Source organism: Ciconia boyciana, chromosome 2 (assembly GCF_034638445.1).
Source record: "Ciconia boyciana chromosome 2, ASM3463844v1, whole genome shotgun sequence".
Classification (NCBI taxonomy): domain Eukaryota; kingdom Metazoa; phylum Chordata; class Aves; order Ciconiiformes; family Ciconiidae; genus Ciconia; species Ciconia boyciana.
The window spans coordinates 107685208-107713069 of NC_132935.1; the positions used below are offsets into that span (position 1 = coordinate 107685208).

General features: G+C 38.2%; 1 protein-coding gene across 2 annotated transcripts in view; it reads right to left on the bottom strand.

Moving 5' to 3' along the window:
* Positions 1 to 711: 711 nt before the first annotated feature.
* The window catches only part of ADCY1 (adenylate cyclase 1), a 158433-nt gene continuing 131282 nt past the window's right edge, over positions 712 to 27862 (bottom strand). Inside the window, exons 11-21 of one of the 2 annotated variants that reach the window (XM_072851397.1) lie at positions 26476 to 26560; positions 22504 to 22593; positions 19338 to 19594; positions 18572 to 18698; positions 9803 to 9919; positions 8518 to 8664; positions 8031 to 8129; positions 3899 to 4013; positions 2149 to 2273; positions 1235 to 1266; positions 712 to 944 (exon numbers count right to left, since the gene is read on the bottom strand). In XM_072851397.1, the coding sequence (XP_072707498.1) occupies positions 842 to 944; positions 1235 to 1266; positions 2149 to 2273; positions 3899 to 4013; positions 8031 to 8129; positions 8518 to 8664; positions 9803 to 9919; positions 18572 to 18698; positions 19338 to 19594; positions 22504 to 22593; positions 26476 to 26560 (1297 nt within the window). In that variant the 3' untranslated portion in view covers positions 712 to 841. Of the gene's footprint in view, positions 1267 to 2148; positions 2274 to 3898; positions 4014 to 8030; positions 8130 to 8517; positions 8665 to 9802; positions 9920 to 18571; positions 18699 to 19337; positions 19595 to 22503; positions 22594 to 26475; positions 26561 to 27862 lie in introns of both variants that reach the window. The other variant, XM_072851396.1, reaches the window with a different exon arrangement.

Sequence of the window (27862 nt, forward strand, 5' to 3'; positions counted from 1 at the left end):
TGTACATAAGGAATGTTTCTATATTGCATAAGCATATTGCTGTGCTTGCAGGGGTCTCCTCTTTCTTGCACAGAGTCAAATGACCTGTGAAGAGGCAGCAACTTCTAAACTCTATCACCCCCTTTTTTTTTTAATGGAAAGAATATATATTGTTCTTCTGCCAAACCTTTAAGCTCTGTGGTTTATCTACTTCATATCCTAGTGTTATGGTTTGAATTGGAATTTTTTTGAAGTTTTTGGAGTATGCAAGGAGAATTTAAAAAAATACATAGGGTTTAGCAATTAGCTGAATCCAGCCTTCATTAATCTGCCATTGACAGCACAATGAATGCTGTTCTCATTGCTTTAACTCGTGCACTGGGAGCCCAGCTTCTCTAACTCTTGCTGTAGCCCTGGAGAGTCTCCAGCTGCCCCACACTCCATGGTTAAATGCAGCTTTGCTAATCCCAGACCCAACAGTGTTGGTTATGACAGAAAGAGAAATCTCTTTGCTATGTTATTGCAGGTGGATGTGTAAATAAATACATATTTTTATGTTTATCTCTATAAATCTCTATTAAGTCTACACAGGACTGTTTGTATATGTGCATATATAGATTAAAACATATATACACACACACACACACACACACACATATATATAATTGCTTGCACGTTTATCTCATTTTTTTTCATTTACTCTTTAAAAATGCCAAGAAAATATTCCTCATTTCCAGAAAATCAGGTTTTGACTTTTCCTAACAGAATTGCTAGCCCTTATATGTTCCATCCCAAGAGTTCATTACACAGTCCCCAAGTTCTCTTTGGTTGGGTTGTAGTGGTCCTTGGTTAATGCCATGGCCTATGACCTCTGATCTCTTGGTAAAAATTCAGGCAACCATTGCTCTCCAAGTTCACTGCAAATGGCACGACCGAATCTCCTTTGCTCTACGCCTCCTTCACAGCTGGCACAGAAGGAAGATAATGCAGTGTTTGATTTGTGTGAGTGGCAGATGTTTGACCTGCTCCAAGCCCAGCTTTTACAGTAAAGCTAGCAACTGAGGATACTGACGGACAGCTGGTGCCCAGTTTTGTTTGAATGTTTGCTCTCCCATAAGGGTACATTTTCCGCTCTAAGTTTAAAGACCGTGTTTGTGAATTATTTCCATCGGCCTTTCCTTCCAGGAAATAGGTCAACATTTCACCTTTTCCCTTTACACTGACTTTACCCCTGCACACAAATTCATAACTGCACCTTTTTAATATCCGCTGAACTTCTTCTGTCACCTGAAGACAGAAAAAAAAGTATTAGTTTTTTCTGTTCTTATAAGGTTAATCCTAGAACTGCCCACCCCTGCCCATACTTCTCTATCATGAAATATGCATAAGCAGAATGAATGAGCACCTACTGCTGCTCTCAGGCTCACTTAGAATTTTCTTAAGGAATTAAAAATCACTGACCAAAGTGGAATCTGAGAAGCAGAACTCCTGGTCTTGAGCTGAATAATTACAAAGCCAGATAAAGCTCTGTCCAACAGAAATGTGTAACAGATTGTCCACTGTTGTGAGCTGGATCAGTTCCAGTGACGTTAATTTACTCCAGAAGAACTTTTGATCCCTGGAGCCTAGACAGGTATTTTGGATAAAGGACTGCAAGAGTTCATTGAGATTTTGAGCGGTGCAGCACAGATTCTAGCCGAGCTCTAGCAGAACAACAATGTTCTCTGTGTAGCCTCTCCGATCCAAAGTATCCAAGGAATTTTTAAAGCTACATAAAATACAGCAGGATGCAAATAGACATAGATCCTTTCCTTGTAGTCCTTATTCAGGCAAAATTCCTACAGCACTAGGACTGGCCCATGCAGTGTTGCATTCCCAGGCTTGCCTCCAACTGTGTGCAATGCAGCAGAGAACTCTGTTTCTTCTGATGGGAAATGATTTATTTGAGGATTTCTTTGCCTCCAAGTAGTGAAGCGTATATAATGGAAAACAACTGTACCTCTGATGCTTGAATCATCAGAGTTGCCCTTCATTGAATCATCATGTTGCCCTTTTCATAAGAACCACAAGACCAAATGAGGTTGCATTTTCTAAGTGGTCTTGAAAATGTAACCATATATAAAACAGGAGGTATGTACAGTTTGCAAAATTGTCTCAGAATGCACTTACCTGAATTTTCCCCTGCACTCCAGTGCTATCCATCCGGCTGGCAACATTTACAGTGTTCCCCCAGATATCATACTGTGGTCTTCTGGCTCCAATGACTCCAGCCACTACTGGCCCGACATTAATACCTAAAATCAAAACAATTACTTTGGTTTCAAACACTACAGCATATTATCCAAGGGAAACATGAATCCTGAAAAATAGATTTAACACAAGTGCCTTAGAATTTTTCTGGTCATAGGACATAATATATGTTAAATTAATGCCAATTGGACTTCTGTATTTGTAAGAGCTTCAGAAACAAAATAAAAACATACACAGAGATATCTTATTGGAAATGCAATATGATAGACAACATAAAGATTTGGCTCATCTGTGGATTTTCTTTTTTTTAAAAATTTTTTTAAGAAAAGTAGAAAAGCGGTGGTAGTGCAGAGTTTAGCTGTAGAACAATTCAGGACAAACTGTTAAAGATCTTTAATTGTTCGCTATGACTTCCACTGTGGTTGCTCACATAAAGCCTTTTAATAGAGGTTTTCCAAGTGGAACAGAAATAGTGGCCTGGAAGACAGGAGGAATGGGGGTAAGGGAAGCGTGTCACATCGGTTGTCAGTACTAGACAACTCAGATCAGGGAGACACTGGAAGGAGACAAGAGTATGTGAAATTGGCTCAAGCATCTTTTTTGGGAAACCACAGGGCTTGATTCTACATTTCTGACTGATTTTGACACCTTGTTTGTAAGATGAAAGAGGAAATGTTCCTTCTCCTGAGTGCCCTGATCCAGGGCTGCAGATGCTAAACCCTGCATGAGGTTTTGTGCAAACCTTTTCCCAGGCAAGTTATGAAGAAAAATGGGGGTTAGCTATTTGTCTTCTGCCCCTATGTGAACCTGGAAAGACCAGTTCTAACAGAGTTCAAAGAGAATTTGGGGTTTATAATTATTAGGATGTACAGGAGGGCAAAGATGTATAACTCTCCTATTGCTGCCCTTGATGGCTTTGGTCTTTCTCAATCTTCCACTGCTAGCAACCTCACTTTTCCCCTTATCCAGCCCATTCTCACAATTCAGCCATGAAAATATATAGAGAAAGAAGCTGGAGAAAACTATCTGTGTTAGCATATGCAATGAAATGAGAACAGCGGTGGAAGTACCACTGGAGAGGATCGGGATGCAGGGAAGGAAGGGAAGAGGGGAACTTGTTCTCTAAGAAGGCTGGGAGAAAGGACTCTGAGAGGTAAGATGTAATAACATGTAAAGGATTGCATGGGAAGGTTTGTGTTGTGAATACCAGAGGATTTGATTTGTTGGAGAAAACAGGACTGGTTGAGGTGATTTGGCATCTGTGGACCAAAAGCTCCCATCACACTTTTAATGCCAACAAAGCTTTTGCAGATGCAATTTAACTTAATAGTTAAGTGCAGTCAGACCGAGTTTTCAGCAGTTTAGCAATGCAAAACAGTGTAAGCCACAAGACTGGGTACCCTAATAATACTGTATAAAATTATTGGTGCATTTTCCTTTTAGGGGTGCGTAGATTAAGCAAACACACTGGAATTGGACACAATTATAATTCCTTAATACTGATGCTCACCAGCCTGCTGACTTTCTATATGGATGTGACTCTCCCGCTAAAGAAGGCTTTTCAGTTTTAATCATGAAGGCAGGACAGGTAATCCTTTGCAGACAGCACAGGGACAGCCAACAAACAACAATGTTCTGCTTGTGTGATAATTGTAGAAACGTGACTTACCAACTCGTAGGACAAAGTCGTTGTAAGACTGATAGTTGATTTCATCAAGAACGTCAAACATCTCTATTGCAAAATCTGCCAGTGTACTCAGATGGGAATAAATTGATTTTTTAGCCTAGAAACAAAATAGTATTGCACATTAGATTTGTATGTTACTGAGAGGCAGGTGAAATACCAAAGTGAAAAACAATGAAAAACTCAGACTGGATGGCTTAGGAAAAGAATCTAACCCATTTTGCTGTTTGTGAAAAGAAACTTTTGATGGTGGCTACAGCACATGCATTCTTTTCTCAAGTACTGGATCCTTTTTTTTTTTCCCCCTTCTCTCTCTCTTTTTAATTTCTGGGAAGAATGGAAAGCAAAGTTCCCGTGGTAAAGTGGTTCTGTTGCTAGAGAGCTGCAGATGTTTGTTGTGAGCATGGCAGGGAATATAACCTGCTTTCTTACAAAACTGCTTTGCCTGATGATTATTAATAACTATAGTTTCTGCCCTCTTCTCCCTTTGGGGTTTTTGCTAGCTCCCAGCTCCGTGGGGTGCATGCTGTTCCCATTGACAAAATTCCTGTTGGGTTTAATCCTGTGAGATGCAGAACACCCCTATTTTCTTTCCTTTCCAGGCAAGCTGAAATGAGTTGTTATAAAATGTATCTAAATGAACTAAAGCAAAAGAACCAGAAGGGATGAAATGAAATGCTGAAGTATCAAGTTGTAAAAAAACCCCAAAACATAAGAAAATAATTTTTACAACTTTAGTCTAATATAAACTGTGGAACTCATTTTCAGAAGATATTGTGGATCCCAAAAGTTAGCTGGAGTCACACATAATTACTCAAACTCATGGAAGAAATATTTGCTACAAAGTAGTACAAAGATATTATCTGTAGCTCTGCTTAAGAATTTCATTAGAAAGCAGAAAAGAGAGGTTTGCATGTTTGTCCTGTAACTCATACCCTTCCCCCTGGATCTACCATTGGCTAGTTAAAGACAGGTTACTAGAATAGACCTTTGACCTGACTCAGTATGGTTGCTCTTATGTTGTGCTCTTATTTGAATAATAAATATGAATTCTTGAACAGGTTTGCAAAGTGAAAGTGGACTAAAGGTAGGGTATGGTGTAAGAAGTGCAGGGTCAGTGGCAGTCTAGCTTCATTAGGGTGTTGCACAACAGGGCTGTGGCAGCTGGCATGAGATGAGAGCTCGCTGGGTTTTTGTCACGATAGTGAGATTGTATAAATGGAGTTCTTGACAGTGGCTGAGAACCCTGAGAAATAGGTTTCTATTTATTTGCTTTATTTGTCTCACTTTGAAAGGGTTCCTTCATGTGGCTGGGAAATTTACAAAAATTAGAGCAAAGTGCTAACAAAAAATTATGAAAGACATCCCAATTTTTAGGAAGGGTATTTTTATTTACCTGCCTGGGTCTCTGGCATTCTGCTTCTTGCAATGTCAACTAACTCTACTCTTTTCCAGCCTCACTAAGGCAAAGGAAGAACAATAATTAAGTTTAAAGAGCTGATGGCTACACTCCCAACAGAGAAGAATATTGAATATCTGGAGGAGGGAGGGAGGAGTGTATAGTTTTAGTTATTCCTCTAATCTTCTTTATATTCCTTATCCTTCAATTCCTTTGCTGCCCAATTAATGCTTTGATTTCCTGCAATGCCCCTCAGGGTTGCAGGAGAGAGGACTGGTGACAAATACTGGATGCGCTGCAGGTGACAGATGCCTCTCAAAAGGATTACAGGCAAATTCTTTTGAACCTGCACTGAAGAACACCACAAAGTTAGGACCGTGGTGAAGTCAGGACCCTTGTGGAATCACAGACGTCATTTCAAAGGACTCCACACACACAATGAACTTACATTGTGCAAAAGATCTACAAACAGCTTGGTTTGTGTGCTGCCCTGATGGTGTAACTGGCAAGCAATTATTTATTTAAACATCAGAGGAATAGTTACTGGAAAGATTGCCCAGAGCATCACAGCAAAACCACTCTGACAGAGGCAATGTGCATTTACTGTAGTCACCTGCTGAAGTCAAGCTGCAGAAACAACAGTCCTGTAAAATATTTATCTTAATCAGAGTACTGGGTTCTTATATGTGTAAATATGCTAAGAGCACAGTTAACCCCATCCACTGCTTTCTGCTTATGTCCAAATCCTCGTATGAAATTGGTGGCTCACAATCAGAGGCTGTTCCAGATTTTCTGATGAAGCTGGAACACCCCTGGCAGAAGGGAGATCAGAAGGACTTGAGTCTCTTATGGCCCCATGGACACATATGACTCCGTAGGGAAGCCCAGGGACTGTGTGATGGCTGGCAGTGATTGTCTGTGCATGATGGGCTACCCAGGATCATCAGACTTCTAATACATAGCTGCATGCTGAAGACCTAGTGGAAAACTGCCGAGAGGATGTGAATAATTTCTGCTCATTTACATCACGCAAGCAGTGGGAAGAGATCACAGAAGACCTGAAACCCCAAGTTAAAGTAAAAAATATTGGCTGTTTCATACAAGATCTTTAGGTTTTCTGGAATACAAAATGTTAAATAAATTCTTCCTGTACAGAAAAGATAAAAATTTGCCCCAAGATTTCAGAGAAAGGCAAAGTCCTGTACAAGACCTTCTGCAGTGATTTAAAATGCATTATTATCATAAGCTTAGAGTGGTATCTTCAGTACTAGGCTAACTCAGCTGACCCTTCAGTTAGCAACTATAAAATACAAGAGATAAACATGTTTAGGTTTTGGAACATATGCTGCCAAAGTTACCCAATAACACACTTGTTTTCAGGATTATAGTTCAAAGAGCATTTATAGCAGACACACAAGTATGCTGTTGCCTGTTTGCGTGAGATCACACCAAACGAAATTAAAAGGATCAATTTTTTTGCCTGTCTCAGGACCCAGGAGTCAAAGATTTCAGCATAAACAGTTTTAAAAATGCCTTTTTGTAATGCGTAGATTTCTAGGAATGATACAAAGGAAAGCATCAGTTGTAAATACCCTGCAGACCAGAAAATTAGTTGCATGTGATATACTCCAACATGATTCTAACAGTTGATTTCAATGTGGCCTTGTTTTTTATTTACTTAACAAGGATAATTGTTACTAGAAAGTTCACAGGCCATCTTCTGGCCCTTTTTGCTTTTCCCCTCTAATTCAGTGTGATTTTGCAATGCTAACCATATGCATGAGTGTACCTCTACAACATACGTACATGCATATCAGAACAGGGGAGAGGTGTCTGGAAATTCTGGGCAGACATGGATTGCTTTCATTTTAATTATATTCCTCATATTATTAATTTTATTATTTTTTCATAAATTACTTTTATGAATATAATTATTAATGTGCATAGTACTCTCTATTCAATATATTCGGTATACTGTCCACAAGGTTCTCTGCTTTCCCAGATGCTGCATACAAATCTAGGAAATCTCTGACCCAAGACAAACTTAAGGCAAGAAACACACTCAGGAGTACTAATGAGGATACAGAAGAAGAACTGCCCCAGAACTAGTGGGTTTGAAATGACTTTGACTTTTTTTATTGCTAAGTAAGTAAAGGAGTAAAAAGAATGCTAGCAGTAGAGACAAAGAAGAGCTGATTTGGAGGGACCAGGGTAAAGTGCAGCAATGTACTAAGTTGCTCTCCATGCAACTAAGTTGCTGTCCATGATGGGGGTTAGGAGAGGCTGTGTTTTGATTGTAGGTTGCACCCAGATTTCAATATAATAAAAGAAAAAAAAAAATCACATTTTAATATTCTTGTGTTAGTTTTGCAGAAATTCATCACACCTAGAGTCTCTCCTTCCCTGAATCTTACAAGGTCATCTAAGATACCAGGCTTAAAATACTACCACTCTGACTTAGGAGCTTTATGCACCAATTTGCAGAGAATCCTGAGCTGCAGACAATGAAATCCCAAATGAAGCCACATGAGCAACTGCTAGGATAGCAATTTTTCTTTTCAGGCTACAGTTGTTCTTTGAATTTCAGATTTAAATTGATGTAAAGAAGTAATACAAGTTATCTATGATCACATAGAGTTAATTGTGTTTCTGATGTTCCTCTGGAAATTGAAGGAGAATGGTTCCTCCACAAATGAATGTCATGTAAAATCTTCTTACCTTAGTTCCTGAAGTAGGTACAAGTCCCACAGCTGCCATATATGTACTTCCAATTGTCTTGATCTTTTCTATGTCCTTATAATATTCTTTGTCCATAAGCTTTGTTTAAAACATAAAACTGTTAAATATTACATAATATTTTAGACAAGCAACCATAGTTATCAGATAATATGAGCAAGTTGATTAAACCATATTATTTTTGGTAAGTTGAGGTTTGCCCACTTTGAGGTCATTGAAAAAACTACCGTTAACTTGCATTTTAATACTCTTCCTATATTAGAGGAATTTGAGGTCAGGCTCATGTGCCTAAAAGTACAAACTGGGCACTTTGGAGAAGCCCAGTGGACACCAACTACAATTAAATAGGAAGTTTACAGTACTATTTTATCCAGGCAGTTCAAGATATGCTGAGTTGCTACAGATAATCTGTGTTGATAGTAATTTGGTAGAACTGATATGGTCAAAAGACAAAGCGTTTAGACCTTACCTCATCAAAATCAGCAATAATTTCATTTAACAGGCGTAAACATTCCACTCCCATATTATTGCCGTCCAATTCGATGTAGAAATCATTGAAATTTGGGATGGAAGCAAACATCACTCCCACTTGTGAATATGACTGGTAATAAAGGTCCTGCAGTTCATGAGCAGATATAATTTTTATTTTAAAGGATTAATCTAAACCAGGCATCATTATAATGATATCTATTCTACTGCTAAGCAATAGCTAGGACAAAAGCCTTAATTTTTGGTAGAGAGAAAGCCAGCCTTATTAAAAAATGTTGAAAGATCTCTCCACTCAAAAACATAAAAGAAAATTAACACCTAAGCTATTAAACCCATTTAAAACAACTTAGTTGTTTTCTCTGTTTAGACATTCAAGCAGTGAGTAAAAATTTGGTAGAAAGTCTTAACAGTTGCAGAACTTTTATTGTATGAAAAATAGAATTGCATTTTCTCAGTTTTGTTTTATAACTAAAATAGGAGACGGAACAATTTTGTCCTGCAGCACAAAACCAGCCTCGCCCCTTCATGTCTTTCCCTGAGTTGCGGAGTCCTGTATTCAACATTAACAATATAATGCTGTTTTGTACGGTAAGGTTTCTGCTTAAGAATTCGGAGGGCTCACGGAAAGTAAATCCACTCTTCTGTGGTTCAAATACATTGATCCAAACTCTCAAGAGCAGTATCGTGGCCATTATGGCTACTCCAGTGCTGCAGGTATGTCAGCTGCACTGTAAGGACTCTGGTAAGAGCTTCATGAACCACTTTGCAGCCTTTGATGTTAAAAGCTACTGTGTCTTCCTTGGGTGTGTACAATTCTCTGTTTTTAACTTTAAATGGATGGGTTTGGTAATGGCAGCGTATTTCCAGAACTAGAGTGGTTCACACGGAAGTGTCTGGCAGTTCATACACTTCACCATTCAGAACCAAACTGAGCTCATGAAATACTGTGATAAATCCCAATATTCTAAATTGATTGGAAAAAAAAATAGTGATTTGCATGCAGACACTTGGCTGCATTGACGTTGAACGACACAACATTCCCTTATCTCGCTTTTTATTAAAATTCTTCAGAGAAGGAGAACACTACAGTGAAAGAAATAATCCCAATCTAATTCTTGAACACAAGTTTTTACATTCCTTTTAACATGAATGAAATTTTAGAAATCCAAGCCTTTCTTGAAAACATACAGTCGAAAGGTGACCCAAGCTACACAGGGTCACACCCATACAACATCACCATGTATTTAAATTTTATCTTGGTTTACCATATTTCTTGGATTAGACATAAGAAAGTGCTGTGCAACATGTGCTGGCAACAGGTTGAAGAGAATTCTTTTATTATCCAGCTTGACTCTCTCCATATCATCTCTCTCTTCTTCTGCCTGTGGGGACAGAGGAAAAGAAAAATCTTTCCAAAAAGCAAAAAATTAGCTGAAGCTATCAAATGGATTCTATTGATTCATCCTTTGAAATTAAACTGAGCAAAATAATGCCTGCAAAGTACAGTGGGAACAGTTCTCTTATACCATGCTTTTACATTGGGGCAAAATCCCTTTAAGTCCTTAGTAATTCAAGCTAAAGTCTCTGGGCTGATGACTACTTTCAGGGCTTGATCAGCTAAATGTATTGATGTCTTCTATAGTTCTCTGTTCTTTTAAATAGGCCCTTGATATTTTTACAGAGTAAAAAGCTAGAATAATCCCACTTAAGTCACATTGGCCTTGGAGGCCAATTACTTCCCAGGTAGGTGGAGAGAGTGACAGCAGTATTTGATCCACCTTTCAAAAAACAGAATCTTGGAGAATCACCAGTGTTTAAAGCAAAACTACCAGTAAAATGGCAACAGACCTGGTAAGACTGTAACTTCAACAGAGAAAAAGGTTTTAAAATTGAACATCCTTAAGAATTATATGCAATTTAAAAAAAATATTTTCATATTAAAAAACTAGCATTTCTAGAGTTGGTTTTAATTACTCTGGTATTTGTCATGAAAACATATACAGTTCCTACACACAGAAATTTCTGTGCACAGCAGCAACAGAAATTCTATCATTCATGTGAATGATGGCATTCAGAAAGAGTGCCTAGGAGTTAACACAGGTGAGGTCCTTAACCCAAGATACTGGTATATTATTACAAGTGTCTTGACTCACAGGAGTTAGTGGGAGTCATGCATTAGGAAACAATTCTAAAAATCAGACCCCTTATTGGAAAAATACTGAAAATCTAGGGATTTCATTTGGGACTCCTAGGTTTGCAAATTCCAGCCTAGTCCTTAGTAGACTCTTCTGCAAAATGACTTCTCTGGAATTTGCTCCATGTTGTTAGAGTGACTTTTAGCCCCACATTCTGATTTCAGTTAGAAAACATTTGATCAGTACCATATAATTCATCTCATAGAAATCACAGCTTATTCTTTGCTCTTCAATCACACTCACAGAACTGTAACACAAACCTTCTGCCATGATCCCAATATGATTTTGTTTATCTAGTTACAGTCAGCAGAAGACTGGAAGGCCAAATTCTCAGGCATTGTTGAGAATCTACAACCACATAAACCACTGAAGAATCTGCTCCAATCTTTGTGGGTTTCCCTTTTGTATCTAGAACTTGCTATCCTGATCTATTACAAAGTGCCCATACTTTTCTCGCTATCCATTCCTGTCTAAGTAGGAGAAGACCAGTCACTTCTTGCCTTTGGATAGTCTTACGATATTCTTTTCATGTGATTTTTTTTTTTTCAGGAAGCTAATTTTTGCTTTCCATGACAAAACGTAGGAAACAACATTTTTATTCAAATCACACAGGCTGCTTTGCCTTGCAGTTTACTTCTGTATTCTTAAATTTCTTTACAAGTAGAAAGAATACTGAAAGAGAACTGGTTTTATAAACATAACTTCTTCAGGGATTATTCCCTTTTGAAATAAATTCTCAGCTCCTCCTCTAATTTGTGTAATAGGATCAGAATTTATTCCAGAGGTGAAATATCAGTAAACATTAAATAGCAGTTAAGCTCTGCAAGAAATATATCTGAAATTTTTATTCTAAGCAAGTATCTATTTCCTGTTTGTGAGCTGTTTTCCTGACACTTTTTTTGCTTTTTAAATTTTATATGCTGTTTTCTTGAAATATCCTTCCTCTATTTTGGTGGTATAACTCTGGCTCTGACTTATTGTTGTCTATAACCATGTGTAATGACCTCTTGCATTTAGTCTGACTGTTGGAATTTAAATGTTCTAATAGTAAAAATAAAAAGCTTTTTCCAGCTGAAAATCCAAACCAAGCTTACAACTCCATTTTTACATCATACTGGAACATGGGAAATTTTACTCTGACGACAGCAAAGAGATTTGCCAACTGAATTCATACTCTGAATAAAAAAATCCATTTTGGGCTTGCTTATCCATTCCTCTATTTTTTTTAATAAGAACATCTTTGTTGCTTTCCTCCTAGGAATGTTTAAGGTTCTCAGTTAAGCTCCCAATACAATATGGGGCAGAATAGCAGCCTAAAGAACAATACACCTTTCGGCCAGTGTGCAGAGATTTCTGGACAAGTCAAAGTAATCAAGCAGGGGTAGGTAAGTGGAGTAATCAGTTTGAGGCATTGCATGGATAGTGATGTTGCTCAATCACTGGCAGCTGCTGTTCATTTCTGATCTGGAAATGCATGATCAGATTCCTCTGCCTTGCCCAGTTGTGGACCAAAGTGTTCATTTTGGAAGACATAACTGAGAAAGTTCTTCAGCAACATGTAGTGTTTCCTACCATTGTGTATGATTCACAACAAAGGTTTCAGAGCAAGCCACAGCACAAGGACAAAGCTGCCAGCACTGAAGCAGACCCTTGTGACCTTCGCCATGTTGCTGGACTTCTGTCCAGCCTTTGACGCACAGAAATAAAAGACAATTGTAATATACTAACATAAAAGAAATGAGAAAGGACACTTTAGCCTGTTGGTTTTCTGGTTGTTTCCTTCTGACAGAACTTTAAGGCATGTGATGCCTTTTCTCCTCCTTTCTGTCTCGCTTCGATATGATCATGAAGCTACTGGGAGAGAAATGCCAGTGACACTAATGTGTGTGCAGGATGGGTGCGACAATGTTCACAATGATGGGACCACAGCCATGACTAAGAGGCTGAGAACTGAGCTCTTGAGTGAAGAGCTAGTGGCTCAAACCAAACCACCAAAGTCATGACTGAAGGGGTGGCAAAATCCCCTAAGAGCAGGGAAAGGCATCAAGGATATCACCATTGCTAAGAAACACAGCAGAATGCTACATTTCCAACACACCTAGCAAGTGTCTCTTCCCCTCTTCGGGTGCAAAACTGTTAACTACAGTTTTGACTCTGAGAAGGTTCAGTTGCCAGAAATGCGATGAAAGCCACTAAGGCCATGGAAGGCCCTTGAATAATACCATGGTATGTAATGGTGGCAAACCCTAAATAGAGACAAACTATGCAAACAGCAGAACGAGGGGAATGTAGGTCAAATGCTCTTAGCTTTTTGTGCCCTGGCCTATTTCAGGTCAGGCACTTCCTAGCCAACAGGGAGAGAGGAGTGCACTCTCTTCCTGTGGTTCAGGGAGACATTTGCACTGGCAATACCTATGTGGGGCAATGCAGTGCCATGAAGAATAAGATGTGTTAGCTCTGCCTGACCTAGCCCCAGACCTAGAAGCAGAATGTCCATGGAATCGGCATAGCACTCCTGAGCTACTTAGTCGTGTTGAAAAGCACAGTATATTAGCTTAGAACACACACTGGGTTAATACTGCTATATTGTTGCTGGTACCCTAGCCGGAGTCTCTGCATGGACTGCACTTACACCACCCAGACATACCAAATGTCTAACATCCTGCCTTTATTAAAGTGATCTGCTACGAATATGAACTGAAGTATACCTTCTCTGCTACTACTGCATAGAATTTGAGTATCCATCCTCTCGCCCTGCACTGCTTAAGACAGCTCTCATATAGGCAACTCCTCAGGAGCTGTCTGGGGAAAGAGAAATCTCCTTGTGTCGCTTGCAAGGGAAGATAAGCAGCAAAGGTGAGGTAAAAAAAGACTTGGTCATGTTCAGCAGTGAGGACTCTAAAACTATCCCATCACATGGCTCTATGGGGAGGGAAGTAAACCAATTACTGGTATTTTCTGGACCTTTTTCCAGCTTCCTGCTTTCTGCCCTTCAGGGAAATGCAATGAAAACTGTCTTTCCTCCTTGTGACTTGTGAACTCCTAATGCCTACTCTTTGAGCAGCTGAGATAAAAGGATGTGTAGGCATCACCCTTTCCCAGGCAAAACAGACACTGAGAAGGGAGAAGGAGTACTTGGGGCTGGAGAAAGAAGACTAAAGTAGCACAGACCACAGGTTTTTACATTCCTGGTGGAAATATTATCCAGACAGCTAAATAGCATCCAAACCTTTGTCTGTTTGCCCCTATTCCTATTGGTTAATTAAGGAAAGCTGCCAGCATGAAATTTATGCAATATCATAACATCATGCAATATCATGCTCAAAAAACAAGGCAGATTAGTGTGAAAATAAACAAGAAAGAAAACACATAGGCATGAACAACATCATTTTTCACATTCTGCTTTTTGCTTCTACCTGTTTGGTATTCATGGCAGCTAGGTCATTTTGCAGAACTTAACTGTATTTGCAGAGCTGCAGTATTTAAAAGCAGGCTTTGTTTTTGCTTCGGACCTGGTGACAAAATTTAAAATGTTCTTTGGTACTATGGCTTTTGACATCAATGTAATTAACAGCTATTGCATTTTACAAAGTTACACAGCATCCCACAGTTTTTACAATGCTGGTAACTGGTACGCATCCTCTCTGGTACACATCCTCTCTTCAGGAAGTGGTCTGAGCTGTTGTATCACCTGAGCTATCAGGTGACTGTTTAATAAGCATAAAAATGCTGCAGCAATGTCACTGACTGAAGAGTTATCACATGAAAATCCACTGTTTCAAGATACAGCTAGAAAAAAGCCGGGCACCGGTGCCGCAGGAACATCGTATTTGTACCTGAAGGTGGCACTAAAACCACAGGGAAGAGACTCATCGCACTGCTTCTATAGGGTCAGATTTTTAAGAGGAAGTGCAAGTACACCTGGCAAGTCTTGCCTGATGACTGTAAAATACTTATTTCTTACAAGTGTCACGGATTAGAAAAGACAGCTGAATTATATTCTAGTATTCCCTAAAGAATGCAACAAGCAGTCATATTATTGTATTATTCTTATTTTCCTCCCCTGACAAATCCTGGGTGAGTGAGCAACTCCATTTTTTTGGCAGTTTTAGCTTCTTCATAAATTTATTGCTTGTATTTATTTGTCCTGTTTTTTTTTCCACTTCTGTTGAATAATTTGCATAGGAAAAAGTGATTTTCAGTCACAAATAAGTAAAATGCTCCTATGTTTGCTATTCACAGTTATTGTCATATGAAGCACACAGAGTTACTCAACAATGTTATGTAGAAAATGAAATTCTCTTCCCACTGCCTGTTAAAAATAAACGAAACCAAAAGAGATATTTTCTGGAAATACTATGATATTCAGAAAGGTTAAATTTGGCACAGAAAAAAACCTAGCAAAATCAACAAGAACCTACCTAACACCATTGATGTGTGAACAGTAAGAACAAATATAAATGTTTTAACAACTTATCATCAACCAGAAAAATCCATTTTTCCACAGGATGTACATAAATCATACTGTATTATCTCTGTTCTGGTTATGTAACCTAGATGCATGGAAATCAGGTTAACTTTTCTTGAAACTGTATCATTTTTCTAAATCAGTTTTTCTTGTTTGAAATCTGCTTTTCCTCAAAACACATTTTTTTCCTGATGTGGCAGACAAAATCTGTGGAAATGGGTTTTCCTCAGACCTTAGCATAGACCACTGAGCGTCTATCTCTATATTCTTATTAATAAGGGTGTTAATTGCAGGATACTTTCAGTGTTTAAAGTATCATTTAGTTAGTACTAGACTGTTTGTTGTTCATCATGAAGTAAATGAAAATATCTATGAAATCCTTTTTATTGCAGCTTATGCCACAAATGGTTTTATTCATCTGAGAACATTTTTACAGGATTAGCCCCACAATGAGCCTTACTAAAAGCATGCAAACAAAGTGCTTACAACTTCCAGAATAGCCCTTGAGTCTGAAATTCTCCCCGTTGTAAGCCAACAACTGAGGAGCTTCCTAAAAATACATGTTGTACCATGTTGGCACATCTTTCACACAGCAGCAGCTGACTACTGGGAGATGTGAGTCTCCAGATCTAGCAGTGGTTCATGCTGTGTTTGCACAAAGAACCAGCACACTCGCTCTGTAAAACAGAACAAAATCTCCACAGTCCCTGTGCACTAAGTCAATGGTCTTTCTAAAACTCCTGCTACCAAGAACGTAACCAAGTTAAGTCAACATGGTTCAATGGTAAGTAGTACTGCGGCTGTAGAGAAACATGACCAAAAATGCTGTTTAACCATATACAGGGCTCCTGCAGTCCAGCAGCTAGAGAAAACTGTCACTCAGGAAGGTGGTTTTTACCCTTGTCTCCACTTAAAGATTGTTAAACAATTAGTAGCTTGGCATTTGCTAACTATTCAAAGGCAGTTTTAACATATAGATATTTCCAACCAACAGTCTTCCCAGAGCTTTTAATACTCAGATTTTTACTATGCCAAAGAGCCTAATAAGTACAAAGATAATGTTTTTTTTACTTATCCATTTGAAGAGGTAAGCACTATAAGCGCTTCTGTTACATCCATCATGATGGTACTTCTGCATGTTATGTTAATTACCACTTGTACTCAGTATCATTTACAACCAATACACAGAGTAGAAACCAGGACAACATTCCTTACAACATGTTATCCACTATTATTTATTGTACAGGGAACAGGTCTTCCACGTGGAATTGAGAAGAACAAGGGTTTATGCCCAGATCATCAAAGAGGCCAAGCATCTACCCAGCATACTGATTTCAAAGACTGGTAGTTATGTTGATCTCTAATTGCTGAATTTTCTACCTACACTGATTTTTTTTTCCTTTCTGATTATTATCATGCAAATCTCACAGACAAGATGGTACCACATAAGTACCTGATTTGCAATTGAAAAGATCTGAAAATGCCATTTGATCTTCTCAAATGAAAAGCGCTTTTTGAAATGGTACCTGAAGATGCCACTGGACATTACTGAAATTTGACAGGCATCCATATCTCTTAACTCCCCTTACAGTCCTTTGGAATAAGTGCATGATGGTTTTAATAGTGGTAGACGACTAGGTATTTCTGTAAAACCTAGCCCCAAGAAAACAGAAAAAGTTTGTATTTCTTCCTTTACTATTGTCCAGTTCTGGTCTTTCAGCAGGCAAGCATCCTATTAGCTTCCTGTACTTGAATTTTTAAAACTAATTGATTGCTAATTAAAAGCCAACTTAATACTAAGAATCTTTAAGTACATTCCTTAGGGATATACAATTCACCATGCAAGTCATAGTAGCTGGAATGATGAAAAGCATTTAAGATGCTGGAACTCACTCTTGACCTGTTGAAAGGCCACAGGATAGCAAAACAGTATCTTCTGCTTCAACAGTACCCGCTTGCTACTCTATTTCATGGCTAGGAATAACACACAGAAGGTCTTGTATTCATGGATTGTATGGCAGTCACATATAGCCAATCTATATAAAGATAGCTGCTATACAGCTAGTCACGTGCTGCTCTGAGTTTTGAAGTCAGGGGATTTTTTTTTTTTCATCTCCTGAAAACTAGATATGGCACCACAGCAAGCAGAAACTATTACCAGTTTGTCCAAAACAAACTTCTGAGGCTGACAGGCACAGCACCTATCAATACTGCAGGTCATAGGATAAAAATTAAATGAAGTGATCACACGTTGTTGACTCAGTTAAACAGCACAGAGTCCACAGAAAATATAGAACAAGATAAACTTAAATCATAAAGGAGGTGGACGTGATCTTGGACATCAAGACAAACAAAAAATCCCAACAGAGCTTAACTATTAGGTTGAAAAACTTTAATAAGAGTAGAAGATAACAGAGCTAAGTCATTCCTGATTTCTCTATTCTAGGTAACACAGTAGAGTCAGGGATGTGTTTAACCCATGTGTTCCAGTCTTGACCTTACACATAAAAGCAAGCACTGCGATGATTTATACAGTCCTCTTAACAACATAGTTAACAGGGTGTAGGTGAGAACAGGATGTGACCTCTGTGAACTACAAGAGTGTAAAAGTGTAAGATTTATCAGAAAGGCAACTTCCAAGTTCCACCAAAACAAACTTACATCTTCTTCAACTTTCTCCTTCCCTCAGGGGCCAACGTGAAACTCTTTGGAGGTGCGAATAGGACTGCTTAGAGGTGTGACAGGAGGTAGACATTTCCTGATGCCCCTGCTTACGGCTAATATAATTTCTATAGGTTTTGATGTGATTATGATAGTTAGGAAATACATTTTTTAAAAAAAGTCCATACACTTGGTATCTAAATAAATTTCTGATCTTCCTTTGGGAAAGAGTTCCATAGTTTCATTGCATGATATGGGTATAAGTATTTCCTTTTATCAGTTTTATTTGCTTCTTTTCAGTTTACCTGAACATCAACTTATTTTCACCCCTTTTTGTATTATAAGATGAGAAAACCCCATGGATTTAATTTCTTTATCTCAAGTATATATTGCTAACAGTCAATTTCCCATGTTTGAAATTCTCTCTATTCATAATGCACCTTAGATATAAATATATTACTTCATTAATGATGTACTGTTACAGAACAACAACAAACAAAAAAAAAATCACTTCTCCAGAGCAAATGAATTTTATAGGTCTGTGGAAAGAAAGGTCTAGTAATTTTTCTCTGTAAACCCCAATGGACATGAAAAATTTTGAAAGTGTCGTAGTCCAACTGATTTGTTCTGAAAGTATTTGCAAGCCAATTCAAAAAGTCAGACATCATTTTGTGTGCGTGGATACTAGAAAGAAAAGTCCTATGACTTACCTGCACAGCCCAGAGGTAGTCCAAACGCAGCTTCAAGTCCACCTGTCTGGAATGCAGTGCCAAAGCACAAGAAAATAGCAAAATGGCTAGTATTGGTTCATAGCCACGCATATAAAAGGAGCCACCCCTTAAAAATAAAAGGAAAGTAAATGGGTTATTCCAGGTTTTCTAATACCTAACACTGCATATTTTTTAATATCGGATCGTTAGTTTAGAACATGTGGGCACCCCCTAATCACTAGCCTTTTCTGAAGAGGCTCATATGGGCAGGGAGATGGGTGACAGTAAATCTGATCACTGCATCACACCAACTTTCAACTTCTTGAGGATTTTATAATGCTACGCATTATTGTAATGTGTGTGCATGCTTTTAATTAGGAAATATAAAAACACTCAAAAGCTTAAATGAAATTGGAATTGGTTGAGGGCTGCTGAAAGATGGAAGTGAAGTTTTCAACAGTGTTTTTCTGTTTCATATTATAATTAGACTGCAATGTGTTCAGCTGAGGTATGTTAGCATAAAACTACAGAATAATGGGGCAACACTTGCTAGTTCCCAAAAGCCAATCTCCTGTTGATGGATATTACTAGGTCCTACAATTGCTGGGGAGAGGATGGCTTAAGTATTTTGTATGTATGGCCTAAGTATTTCGAGCATATAGCTCTAAGTAGCACTGAATGCTAGAGGACAATTCACAGATGAGCGGTCAACGTCATGACTATCTGTAGAGAAATATCCATTGCTTTAACTTTGCAAGATACCTACCCCACTGCTTTTCTGTAACCACTCAGTTCCAGAATAACTATGTATAAAATTGTAACAAAAAGCAGGAGAATAATTTTTGGCAAGGAAGATACACGTAGAAATATTGCCAAGGTGAGAGTCCCCACTACACAGGAAAGGAAAGCATAGTGGGCTGTGTCACATGGAAGTTCATTCATTGTTTTATTTGTTCCACCAGGAGAAATGATAACTATTGAACTGCTGGAATTGGTATTCCAAACCCAAGGCATACAGCCAACCTAGAAAAGACAGGAGAGGCAAGAAGGGAAGACAGTTAAATATGAAATAAACAGAAATGCAGCTGCTATGGGGGCTGACGGTAGTTCGTTTCTAATTGGGAAAATATGGCCATGGAGTTCCCATTTAGCTCACTGCTCTAATAAAATCTCTCTCCTTTTCCTGTAACGCTTTACTCAGTTTCAGGTGGGAGACACTCTTTGTTCATTAGATGCCACTAAGGCCAACCAGTTAAAGTCTGGGCTTAGTTGAACAGTTTCCCTCCCAGTGCTCAAAACCAAGAGGCTCTCAAGCCAACATATTCCTGCAAAATTAAGGAACTTCAGTAAACATTTTATGTGGCCATGCGGGTGAGAAAGGTTCTTGCACAGAGCACAGAAAGAAGTGTGTTTGTTTTATTGACTATGTAAATTGTATCAATTTTAATTAATCAAATATAAAATAAAACATATTTTAATCTTTGATTGAAAAGCTAAACATGAATAATATCTTTTCTCCACTTCAGAGCTACTTCTGCTATCACATATGATTCAAATACAAGGCCTCATCTTTCATTATCCCTGCCATTTCAGTTATCCAAGGAGTTCCATTTCCTTCCTAGACTGGGAAATAAAAAAATGTTTTAGTGCATTTTCTATGGGAAATTTGATGAAATTTAACCTGCTTCTTCCAAAGGCAGTGTCATGTACACATCTCAGAGCTGTTACCCAAGAAAGGGAGGAATTTCTGGCAAATAGTGCAAGTCCCTAGAGCTCCAGTTTTAATTGCACTCCAACCTTCACCCCTTACGAAGGGAGAGGATAAGAGTTAGCATAAAAGGGGAGAGTGGGATGGTAGTGTGAAATTGATTTTAACAGGCACTGCCACATAAGTACTGCCCTGTACTTAAGCTTCTTTTTTGAAGTGTGTTATTAGACCTTTTTATTTAATCCTAACCACTGATAACAAAATTTTATAGCATGCTGTAAAATAACTGACAACCTGAAAGGTGATTAAGCAATATATTTTACAGGGGGTTGTAGTCATTTAGAAAGATGAGACATAACAGATAAAATGTGAGTTAAACTCATAATGGCTAACATTATGAAATCAGATGAGAAAGAGTGAAGTGAAAAATCTGTTTAATGTGATTTTGTTCAATATCCTTAAAAATGCTGTTCATACTAAACTCATCCAAAAACACAGGCATGCATGAGAGCTTCATAAATGATGTGCAATCTATCCAGAAAAACACCATCTGCTCTACAACTGAGAGTGAAACCTCAACACCTAGCTCCTCTGCTAGCTGAGAATTCTAGAGGCATTACTTTGCAGGAACTAATAATTTCTACTGATTAAACATTTTTCCTAACATTTTAATGGTTACAGGCTATTTTTGCTTCAATAAAGGATAAAGTTATATTTTTGACCTATTCTAAGTTGTAACTGAATAATCACTGCCTTGTTGGAGGCCAGAACTTCTGAATTCTACTCTACCTTCTTCCACCGATGTTCAACGTTTGCCTTAGGCCTTATGATGTCTGTTTCCCATTTTCACTGCCTTTAAGTGGCAGCAATGGTGCTTGTTTCGTTTGGTCAAAGTAAGTGTCAGATCTATGGAGGCTGATCCACAAAGGTTCCAGCTGTTGTAATATTCATCTCAATCCCAAAGTCAGATACACAGAACTTGCTGAGATGCTAGCTAGCCTGGAAGCACCACATGTCTCTATGCATTTTGGGCTTATATGCACATTAAGAACCACATATATGTCTGTGTGCTATTAGGGCTGTGTGTTGCTCACACAGCTGATGTTCAGAAATTCCCAGAAATGTCTGAACATCAGTAATTCTTGGTACTTCTCAGGATATTGGAATTCGCAGACAAGGAGTCCTCTGCCCATTAAGTTCGTGGCGATCAGCTTGGTAGATGTTCTCAGGGCAGGTCCAGGGACGAGTGAATACACAAAATACAAAATAAGGGGCTTGGCATCTCAGCACAGTGAATTGCTCATGAAATCACTGTCTTCCTACTGGTCAGAACACATTGCCTAAATGCCACAGAGAGGCATGATTTGAGACATCTGCCATCTCAGCATTTCCAGTTGTGTTTAGTGTACTATTTTTGTGTGGGATCTTTCCTTTGGGTACCCTAACATGTTTAATTCATTAGCATTAGCAGCCAAAATGCTGAACTTGAGTGCTAGGAATTTGACAAGGCAACTAAATGCCAAATACTTAGGTGGAAGTTTAAATCCCATTTGACATTCAAGTCCACCATGTAGAACTAGCTGCTAATCTACAGTAAAAGAAGCTCAATTTTCAGAAGTATTGAGCAAGTTCATTTCATACACGAGAAGCTTCCTAGACATTAGATGTGAATGGATCATGTAAGTAGCACAGCTTAAGCACCTCTTCTCGTTACACAATACTGTCCATATTTTAAGATCTTGTTATCTTTTGATCTGCTTGGACTAAAAATATCCCTGTTATTACACAGAAATATGTTCTATAAGTTGCCACACAGAAATAAGTAATGTTGTTTGACACTATGCCTTGTCTGTCACAAAATATTAGCCATTGAACTAGTAAGCAAGTTGAACATTTAAAAATAGCGTTCCTATAAAGTACATGACATCAGCAGACTATGTGATACTAAGGTTTGATATAAAAATTTCTATAGGTGTTGACTAGGTATTATCTGTGTTACTTCCTAATAGCTTTGCCATTCCTAATTCAACATACTGACTCAGGGCAGTGAAAGTTCAAATTATAGCAAAGGGCTTTAATTTTGAAGAAATATGCTCTGCAAGTATGAATAATAAAAAGAGCAGGAATTCACCAGACGAGAATATGGTATGTGTTTAACAGATCCATACCAGGTTGTTCTTTAAACAGAATGCTAAATTAAGCTTTACTTGATTTAAATACTCACCACACATCCTTGAGCCACGGAGTATATTAAGATCACAATAAAAATACACAAAATGGTACGAATTTGTATTGTCAGGCACCCTGGAAAACACTAAGGAAGAAAAAAAAAGATTTATAGATAAAGATTTAAAAGTATTTTTTAATGTGGGGTTGTTATTTTTTAGTAGTCTATAAAAAGAAGTGAATAAGGGATATGGAAATTTTGCCTGCACTGCAAATTATGAAACAAGCATGCAGGTATTATTGTGTACATGTGTTTTAATGGTAATTGCATTTTTGGAGGTAATAAATGTGAAATTATTATTACTATACATTATTTCTCCCTATAATTAAAACTCTTTGAAAGGTTAGTAGGATGTCTGCTCATAATGCAAATAATAAATTGGGATGGCATTTGATTTTGTTCCCATGGGGAAAATACCCAAAGCATCTTTTGCCTTGCAAATTATCAGCTACAAATAGTGATCCAAGAGAACATGCTGTGGTAGCATAGAATTTTGGAGTGGTATTTGTGTCTTCTGTTGTAATAGTCACATTAAATGCCAAGGTAGTTTTAATTATCAGGACTCATTAAAAATACTGAATTTGTCAGAGCAGAAAGAGCAGTAGAGAACAAAAACGTCTGGTGGAATGGAGTATTGTGAATCTTTTGCTCATCTCCATTTTTACCCTGATTCCATCACTGTGAAGTGTGAAGTGCTTGCTGCTGTAAGCGTATATGAAGCCAGTAACAGAAGGTGAGAGAGGAAGGATAAGTCTGTCAGGCTTTAGTACTTGTGCTTGTTCCAGTCATACTGATCTACTCGGGTTTCAGAGAAAGCTGCTTTCCTTCTTTTCCCCTTGCATTAAGAATGTTTGGGGCATCTATTATCTACTGGATCCATGATATGTCTTTCAGACTACAGGACTTCTTCCAGTGACTTCAAGGGGCAAGAATCAACTCCAGGAAACCATCAGATTTAAAGGGGGAACAATCCTCTGTCCCTTAAAAGGAAGGGGCTCAGACTTATCAAGGCTGGATTTGACTTAAGATGAAATGGAGCAAGCAAACACCTAATTTTTGGATGAAAGTCACCAGTCCTGAAGGAAAGCTGTTCATTTCATGGGTATCATCAACATCAAAAGCATAGCTTCCAGCAAGCAGTAAAGTACCCATAGAGAAGGGCTTCTGTGGTCTTGGCACAATAGAAATCATGTATTGAAACTCCTCCCCTTCCTTTCACATACGCAGAGACATTTCCCCTGTATGTCTGACCCTGAATTAAAAGTTTGAGATAGTTACAGGTGAATCAACTTCATCTGGGCTGTGAAACATGAGAATACAGCAATTACAGAAAAAATAAAAAACGATGTGTGATCTACAGATACGTTCTGGCTTCAGTATGGATTAAGTCCATGTAAATGTAGGTGGGGAACAACCAATGTAAAATCAATAGTAGACTTATATAAGCATATTATGGGCCTGAGTTTCTACACCAGAAACCAGTTTAAGTATTAGTCAGCATCAGTAAAATATATTGGGATACCCAAGGTATATCACCTTTCATAAAACAGTGAGCATATTATAGAACAAAAACCTTGAATTGTACGAATTTCACATTGAAAAACTGTGTCTCAAGGAAGGGGATATAGCAGTGTCCAAATTTACACTATGAAAAAAAAGATAGACCATTTCTGCATTTGTTCATCATTGTCATACAGTTCAAGTTGGAAGGGACCTCAAGGGGCGCAAAAGTACTGTCTGCCTTGACCCCCAGGGCCATTTCTGCAGAGCTAGTCAGTTCCCAGCCTGTGTCATTGCAGGTGGGTCTTCCTTCTCAGGGCCTGGACTTTGCATTTATCCATGCTGTATTTCATAAGATTCCTTTTGGCCCATTCTGCCAACCTATCTAGGTCCCCCTCAATGGTCATCCTGCCAGTGTGTTGGCTATTACCCTGAAATTGAAGTCACCTGAAAACTTGACATGAGTATACTCCATGTCCTTCTCCAGGTTGTTGATAAAAATGTTTAACAGGACAGGTCCCAGGATAAACTCCAATGTGATCATCCAGACGGTTTTCTACCTATCAAGTTGTCCACCCAACTAGACCAAAATCCTATGCACACATGAGGTGGAACATGTCTGTTTTTAACCATATAAATAAAATACAAAATAATAATTTTGTTTGAAGGAAATATATATATTCCATTAATTCAGTTTGCAACCAAATAAGTTATCTACTGCTTGTTAAAGAGAGAATCCCTATAGTTCAAAGATAATGCAGCATGGTCAATAGTGACAAAGCAAAATGCAGATTCAAAAACAATGTGTCCTGACACATTGCACACACATTTTTGTGTGTGTGTGGTATGTATATGTTCTAAGTGTTGACATGCTAGGCTATTGGGTTAAAAAGGAAAATAAACCTTTAAAAGATAAGGTATGAGACATGTCTGAATTAAAACTCTGACAGACACTTAAAAGATTTATACTTCTGACTTTTGATCATTCTAAGATTGCATCTGTTCTTTTGTGACAGTATATCATTTTGGGCTTCATTTTCTTTGTTTTCTTTTATTTGTGGAATTTTTATTAACTAAATAAGTACTGTCAGATCCCCAAAATGCTAGGTAACTGCTACAGTAAAACATTATTATAGTGGTTTTACGAGTGAGGCATTCGATGCTAAAGCATGGAGAAGTCGAGTCACTTGTCCAGTGTAAAATAGCAAATAAGTGCCAGAAGACTGATTAAAATAGAGGAATGACTGGTTTACAATTCTATATTCATTATACATAGCATATTCATTATCTTTTATTTATTATATAACAAAAATTTTCACCACAAAATTTCAAACTGCGATATTTTGAGTTTTTATGTTTCTTCATTTTTCTAATGCTGGATTTGATCCTGTAAGGTACTGAATCTCTAGAGGAACCTGGAATAAATTCAGATTCTGTTGTCTGCAAAAACAGCTGGAACAAACCTTAAGTTTGCACTAGCCCCAGGGAAATGGCATAAAGAGGAGCAATTTCCTGTAAACTTCATTGGCGTTTCTACCATCCAAAGACAGAACAACAGATGATAAACTACTGTGCCTTTATGAAACAAAAAAGATCATCAGAATTACTCTCAAATAATTGTGTAAGTTTATAAATAAAGATCTGCTCTGTACCAGATACTCTGCTAATACACTATTTATGTTTCCATTAAAACAATTACTTTCCTCCTGCCAAAGGGCATTTTTTCTTAACTAAAAATTAGTGTGTGCTAATCAGCACAGCTGATTAACTGTGTAGGTGTTTTCTCCTGATATTTGTCTGAAAAGACTAAATTTAGATTAAGCCACTACAGATTTCTTTCATCAGAAAATTAGTCTGTAGATGCTTTATTCTTATCTGGCAGACCTAGTTCTCTCCTACAACAACCAAATGTCCTTCTACATCATTACTGCTGTGAAAATGTAATGCAGGAGAATTAATCATTACTAAAGGTTTTGAAAAGGCCAAGGGTTGCGTGTGCAAAACTTTGTGCTTTACCATCAAAACAGCTGCTGCTTTGGCAGGAAAAGTTTTGAAACCAGAGAGGAAGTTAGCAGGACTTTATACCCAGATACCAGTCAGAATGGAAGGGAAAACTAGTGTGCTCCATAGTCAGAAAGGAGAAAAAGTCAGGTTAAAGCAGCTGTTTATCTGAACACTGGAATGATTCAGTAGCTAGTGGCAGACATAGCAAAAAAGACAAAAAGCAGAGCATTAATGGCACTGAATGCTACACTGCTGTACTGATTAGTCATGTAAAAAGTCTACTTTCAGGTCAACCATCTTTGTTTTTGAAGTGCATAATACATTACTTAGCAATGAACTTAAAAAGCACATAGGTTTCAGCCTCTTTGAATCTGTGAAGCCTGTGCTGATGGCTTCATATTCCAAAGGACAAACAAAGCATAGCCACCAAAAGGAAGAATAGTCATAAAACCTTAAATCACTTACTTGTACTCGTGTGACATGTAGGTACATAATACAAGCCACTAAGAAGCATATGCAGAACACCAGGAGAACAAGAACTACGGTACTCCTAGAATCAAAACACAATAGAAATAAAGCAATGCAACTCAGTAGCAGATGAGAACAAACAGCACAGGGGTCCTTGTGAAATGGTATTTTGGATGAATGGTGGAAGATCTCCACCTCACCCTTGTTGTAATACTAACCGTCACAGAGGAAATTCCACAGTGAAATGCACTGCTCTCAAGAATGAGAAATCAGTAAATGCTCTTGTATATGGTGCCCACTGACCTCAGCAAGGGGATCAAAGCACCCCAAAAATTCAACTGTATGGTGTGTCAGGAGAGACACTTTCTAATTGTAGGCTAATGCAGAATATTCAGCATGATGACTCTTTAAGTGGAGTGTGTGTAACCCAATTATATGGCCTTGGCAGCTGTGTAACAGTTACCAGAAGCTTTTCCCTTCTAATCTCTCCTTCTCAAAGATTCAGAAACCAGAGGTCAGTCAACTCAGTCACTTATCAAGTCCAATAAAATCAGACCAGACTGCGATCCCTTCTAATGAAACAGAGCAACTCCCTCCTCTTAAGTCTTCCTCAATGGTTAGAAAAATCTTAGGTTTCAGAAAGGTGCTGTAATAATTCTTTTTATTCTTAATCTTCCCTCTCCTGATCTTTCAAAATAGACTTGTTCTTCATGAGAAGAGGGGTGCAATCCAAGCACTTCCCTCTTCCAGAAAACCTGTGTTATTGGAACAGTACCTTATGGATGTGAGCAAGATGGCAAAAATTAGTCCACCAGTGCTGGAGCTTTAATTTATGCTCAGGGACAGCCTGGCCCCAAGCCAGCCATGGAACCAGGGCTGTATTGACAGCAGCATAACATGATCTTCACACCTTCTTTTCTAGTCTTGTGAGAGCAACCCAGCCAGTCCAGAATATGTGAGCCATGGCTGCAGGCATATATGTATCTGTGCCCTTGACCATCACTGGGGAAAGATTGCTTATATAGGGTTTCTAACAGTAGAAGATTGCAATTCTTCTGCTGGAGAATTTCTCAGTATTTGGCTTTGATTTCAAAGTCATGTAACAATTCCCGCCAATACACAAACAGGGAAAATTCTGTGGTGTAGTATATGTATCCAGAATGGGGAGGTGACTCTAGATGCTGTCAGTGTGGATTCTGAATACAAGTATTAATAGACAGCAGACTCTCCTGTGCTTTTAGAGAATTGGTTTGTATTCAGGATGGTAGTATGCTAGAAAAAAATGCAGGGGACATGATTGCAACAGCATCTTTTAAGGCAGCCAAAGCCAACAACTGACACTAGTGCTGACTGGGACCCTGACAGAGATTTGGGTTGGCACCAG